At 39.5% G+C, this 5,801-nt stretch overlaps 1 protein-coding gene across 5 annotated transcripts in view; it reads right to left on the bottom strand.

The window, feature by feature from the left end:
- The window catches only part of atp11b (ATPase phospholipid transporting 11B (putative)), a 49,955-nt gene that overhangs the window by 32,222 nt on the left and 11,932 nt on the right, over positions 1 to 5,801 (bottom strand). For all 5 annotated transcript variants that reach the window (XR_004657841.1, XR_004657840.1, XM_034880998.1 and 2 more), the window contains exons 6-11: positions 3,583 to 3,711; positions 2,370 to 2,473; positions 1,685 to 1,732; positions 1,164 to 1,228; positions 669 to 750; positions 434 to 584 (exon numbers count right to left, since the gene is read on the bottom strand). Coding sequence is in view for 3 of the 5 variants with exons in the window: in XM_034880998.1 (XP_034736889.1) it covers positions 434 to 584; positions 669 to 750; positions 1,164 to 1,228; positions 1,685 to 1,732; positions 2,370 to 2,473; positions 3,583 to 3,711 (579 nt within the window). In the remaining 2 variants the exon portion in view is untranslated. The remainder of the gene's footprint in view (positions 1 to 433; positions 585 to 668; positions 751 to 1,163; positions 1,229 to 1,684; positions 1,733 to 2,369; positions 2,474 to 3,582; positions 3,712 to 5,801) is intronic.

Below are 5,801 nucleotides of genomic sequence, written 5' to 3'. Positions count from 1 at the left end.
CCCCCCCCCCCCCACCCCGTCTCAATACATAAAGGCTTCTCTTCTCTCTGATTGATTGGTGTTGGCAGGTAGGCAGATAGGCCAGCAGATTGTCCCCATAAAAGGCATTTCCTCTCTTAAGCCTAGTCACAAAATCTAAAGACACTAACACCGCCCTTCCAGCATCCTTCTAGGACTTTGTGTGTGTATGTAGTTTCAAGCGCGGGCTCACCGTTGTTATTTACTAAACTCTCTCTATTAACTTATATTGGCAGTAGAGAGAAAAAGCCCATTATTATTTGGTGTGGGAATTAAAGGGGAGAAAAAGAAAGAATGCGAGACAGAAGTGGAATGTCGACTAAAATCTCTTATCTCTAGGGCTGATAGCCTGCACCACTTACAAAAGGAAAATCAATAAGAATACATTCTGATGCCTAATGCGAAAAAGACTTACCGGACTGCTGTTTCTCTCCTGATCAGTCTTTTGGTTGTAGAAAGGCTCTTTCCAGTTTTTCTCAACTTCCCAGGCATACTTTAAGATTGTGCTGAGGACGGCCTCAAACAGCAAGATGCCCAGGTAGATGATTAGGAAGGTGTTCATGGACCTAACACGGGAAGATATTTTTAAAGTTGTGTGTTAAATTATTATCTGAAAACAGGAATATTTAGCTTACACTGAAAATGCTCACTTCTCTACTGCAGAGCGTTTCTGGGATTTGCACTTATAGTTGAGGGCCATCTTGGACTCCATTCCTGTGTAAACAGCCACACCTGCAACAGCACAGTCAGTTAAAGTATTACATCCAGATTATGGGTTATTAGACCATTAAGCTACTGATGAATTGCTCATGAAATCATGAGAACATAACACACCCAAAACAATATACACAGACAAACTAGTGCTATAAACATAATCAAACCTCAGGTAAATGATAATAATTGGCCTGTCCTACCCATATTGTCAACTGAGCTTGGGTTGTCTGTATCCCAGCTACGACTGGCTGTGTCACCGCTCTATCATGCTTCTAACATCCACTGGAATCATTTAGAAGTAACCTGTTGTAAAGCCTTTCTCTCTCAACTTTCCATTGTAAAAAATAAGTTACCCCCCTGGCTGCTCCCCTCTCAGGTGGACGTCTTGCATTTGCAGGACCATTTCTTTTATTCTACCTACAATGACTCACCAAAAATCTCTTTGGTGTTTTTCAACCTGGCTCCTCGCAGAAGCAAATTTTCTGGACCCAGCGGTCTGACATAAAAGCAAACAAAAACAACATTGATATAGAGAAAGCATTTAACAACAGTCTATGAGGATCGTTCATCTTCTACATATGCATATGCATTTGAATTTTGCTGCTCATTTTGTTTTTTTGGTGGCATAGTAACCCATTGTTGATAACATATCTGGGATAGTTTAGTCTCTTTAGGCCAGTGTGTAGGTAATTTTTTAACATTTTGTAATCCTCTGCTAAAATGACATTACATAAACAACTATGGCTACGCAGATATGCTGTCATGTTTTACCCTCATCTACTGTCCCATTTTATTTGTCCAATGGTGTAACCTTGGTAGCAGTACACAAATTAGAAGGCCCTGTGTCCATATCATTGGGGTGTCTGAGTAGCAGTGCCTTCAGCTTATCCAGAACACAAATAATTATTAATTTAATTTAATAGCCAAAGCAGCTGGACAAATCTGGTCTCACCTGACTATCTCCTCTCCATGCTGAGTCACCGTAATCCGACCAACAAACCTGGAAAACACCAAAGGCATTTTAGTTGAGTGGTGTGAGAGAGACAGTAACTACGTTCACATGCACACAAGAAACCAGGCAACTTGGAGAAATCTGGAAATCTCAAGATTTAAATGTATTTCATTAACATAATATTATATCATCAATAGAGAGTGACAGCAACCAAGAAAGGTGGACGGAGAAAACTGCCACCAAAACAAACTGCCTGATATAAATATAAACTGATCGATCCTGAAGTAGCCAGCTGAGACAAACAAGAGGAAGAGTGGTTGTTTATATACAGTATATGGCTTTTAAAGTGGGTTCTGGAGACTTCTAGGGGTCTTCGGGATCCCAGAAATTAAATTGAGTGAAAATCATCTGTACTTAGTTATTTAGTTAGTTACGATTAAAAAGGAAAATATAGAATAAAAGAATAAGGACAAACGTTTTCCAATATGAGGATTCAAAATGCACAATCTTTTTCTCTAATGTTCTAAAATGTGTTTACCAGAAGTATCCTTTGCTTACTGCACATGCTTGGTATATACAGCACATGGAGTTTATACCTGGTGGATGAAATGAGCTAAAAAAATAAAATTGACTTTACACTGGACATCTCATCCTAAAGGAGTGTGTATACACAAGTGCTAACTACCTGTACAGGTCGGCTTCTGGTTGTTGACACTCCACCACAGCCTGCAGGGACTCCAGTTGGGACACTGACTGACACACTGCTGTCTCTGCCACAGAGTAGTGAGTCTAGATACATATGCAACAAATAAACACAGTTTAAAGCTAATGAACGGGACACATAGTTTAAAATTGGACAAATTTACGTTAAAGTTTATCACACTAAAGAACAGATCTGGAGTTAAAACAAAACACTTTTTATTCATAAAACAAATGGTTCAGCTGTTCAGTTGCAGCTGCTCTGCAGGGGAGGAGGCAGCAATTCAACTGTTTTCCTGACCAAATGAAGGAGGAAGAGTGTCAGAGTAGGGTGAATGAGAGGTCTATCTCTACAGTAATCACTCATTTAAGCAAACCCACACTTGCAAAAATTATGTTTTGAACAAATGTTTGAGTATCACATGGGAGAGCAGCACTGCAATGCATTTACTGCAAAATCTGTTCTCCTATGAGATTAACATGGTGCATTGGGAAAATGCAGCAGGCTCATCAGCCGCCTTGAATAGCTGACATTGTTACCTTCACTTCACATCTTTGAATGCATCCCTGTGTTGACTCCATTTGGGACCACTGTTGTCTAAACCTCTGACACCCAACAAATTCTGACCCTGAACAAAACAGCTGAGCTCTCTTTGCCAAACTTGTCGTACTGTATATATTTGGTCAAATAAACCTGGTCCAATAATACTGTAGTTACAGTATTTTTGGCAGGCTGGGTTCAGGCACTCCTAAAGAGAAAGAATATGAATGTGCTTCTGCAGTATTACTGTACTATAAAGCACAGCGCACAAACAGCTGCAGCTGACAGCAATTTATATACATATCAAAAAGTGCAAAGATTGTTCAAACCCATTTCTAGGTCAACACTAAAAACACACCATGCTGTATAATTAAACTAACAGAAGCAGCAACATCTCATTAGTGAGGCAATTAAGCAACAAAGCCTCTGGCAAAACTGTGAGATTTAAGAGAGGTGAGCAGAGGACTTTCTAAATACAAAATTAAGATTGTTGTATTATAATATCCAAGCCATTTGAAGACTTATTCCAAGAAATCAACACACACAGGCTGGCATTAGTTGGCTTGTGGAGGTTGCAGTTTTGAATCTCTGAATATATCGCTATCTAATTCGGCACGCACGCACGCACGCACGCACGCACGCACGCACGCACGCACACCTTAAGGTTGGTCTCTCCGTCGAGGCTGGCTGTGGTGATGTGGCAGGTGCCATCTCCACGATCTGACGACAGCAACGCCAGGTCAGCTGGGAACGTCTCATCTTTAGCCACACGAACAATGTCCCCCACCTGGATGGACAGGCAGAAAAACACACAGAGACGCAAGCGTACTTATTCTTGGTCTGAATTTGTGTATTTGTTTCTTTATGTTTTAGTTCTATTAATTTTGTACAAGACCAAAGCAGAAACACAGTTTCTCAACTTAATGTTAAGAAAAGAACGTTATTTACCAAAAAATATAAAATATAGATGTTTCTAAGTTGGTTTTTAGAACAAGTGATTTACAGATCAGATATGTACAGTATGGGTTAGCAGAAAATAAACTCATTCCAGTTGACAAGGGGTGGTGTAAACAATATCAGGGCTCAATGCTAACTTTTAAAAGTGGTTGCCAACCAGCCATCAGCTTTTGGTCGCCAAAATTGATAAAACGTTTGCCATGTTTTAAACTGCCTATATTTGGAGCAATTAATTTTGTATCCAACTATACCACATATTTTAATATAGAAACAATTAGATAATGGCTTGCAATACCATTTCCTATCCCTCTCAAGTAGGGGTGCAACTGATCACAGAACTCCTGGATCGGATCAACTTTTGTATTCATGAAAACAGCAAAATTTCAAAACGGCTTGTTTGGTGAATTTGTTTTCCAAGTAGCTCTTAGTCTCGGCCCCCCTTTCCCTAACAGATAGGTCTGACCCATATGTGGAATTTGCTGGGGGGCAGGGGGAGAACTACCGGGGGGCAGAAACGGCTAATTGCATTGTTTAAAAATTAGTGGAATAATTAAGTCAGGCATGACCAGATATTTTTCAAATATTTTAAATAACACAAAACAACTAAATAGTGGTAGTTAATACATCTGATTTCATTAACTGATTTAATAAAAAAAATATTACCTGGCTGCCGATAAGAGCAGCAGGATGCAGAAAAACTAAAATTACTGTTGCACTAGTCTGGACATCTTGCCGTGCAACATTGCAATTAAGCTTTCCTAAAGACCATTTATGTGTTTGGAGAAGCATCTCAACAGACTGGTTGAATTTAAGTGTGGGGGCATTCCACCCCCATCTGTCTATTGCGTTCCATGACCGCCGTGCCACAATTGGATTTCATAAGGTTGAATTCTTAAATTGTTACAATGTAATTTAAAATCATATTTAAAAATAAACATATATGTTTATTAAGTATGTTTGTTTTGTCCATGTGTTCGTGCTGTGTTCCCCAAGTGGTGGGTCTCAGCAGCTTCGATGAGTTTTTTTGGGCTCAAATGTCAAACTCTGCCTATGCCTGTAAAGGGCAGTAGCAAAGATTATAGAGCGAATGTGATACCTATGCTAAAATATACAATGACTGAGGAAGCCTTGTGAGGAGTAAATAGCAACTAGTTCATGTGTTGAATTTGTTTACCCATAGTGCTTTGTTGAATGGTCTTAATGTTTTATTGTTTTATTTAATGTGAATAATAGTTTACTAGAGTTGTAACTTAGTATCTGAAGTAATGCACGAAGTGTGCATTTAGCTTCCACGCTTATTGTGTTTCCACAACAATGTTAGTGAGTAAATCTACTAAAAATGGCCACCATAACAGTGGAATGTGATGAGTAAGATGAGAAAGCAGAGGTTAAGTCTTCTATGTCATGGCTGTAAAAATCATATCTATACGTTTTTGCCGAACCAGAATAGAAGGCATCAATAAATTGTTGGGGAGGATGCCTTTCTTCCCAATCACTTTGGAGAGTCAAGGAGGGTCAAGTCTATTTTGACCTTAAATAAATAACAGTCCCTTAGTGTTAACTAGCGTGACATGCAGCAATGCTTCCGTTACTTTAACATTTTTTTCTGTTTTGGAACATCAGAGAACAGTGCAGACATTAAGGGGGCACCGTAATGAGGCACCGAAATCCGCGTTGCTTTTCCATCCGGTAGAAACCAGGCCATATTATCACCAGATTTTACCATGCACCGTTAACGTGGACACAACATTGCCCTGCTTGTATCTTTTCACAGCAAACACGCGTGTGTGTAGAGTGGTCGCACAACAGCTGAAATGTTATGTTGTGCACGAACTTAGTGTTTGAACTACAGTGGGTACGGAAAGTATTCAGACCCCTTTAAATTTTTCACTCTTTGTTTCATTGCAGCCATTTTCCAAA

Source organism: Etheostoma cragini, chromosome 9 (assembly GCF_013103735.1).
Source record: "Etheostoma cragini isolate CJK2018 chromosome 9, CSU_Ecrag_1.0, whole genome shotgun sequence".
Taxonomy (NCBI): domain Eukaryota; kingdom Metazoa; phylum Chordata; class Actinopteri; order Perciformes; family Percidae; genus Etheostoma; species Etheostoma cragini.
This window is presented reverse-complemented; position numbering and strand designations above follow the sequence as displayed.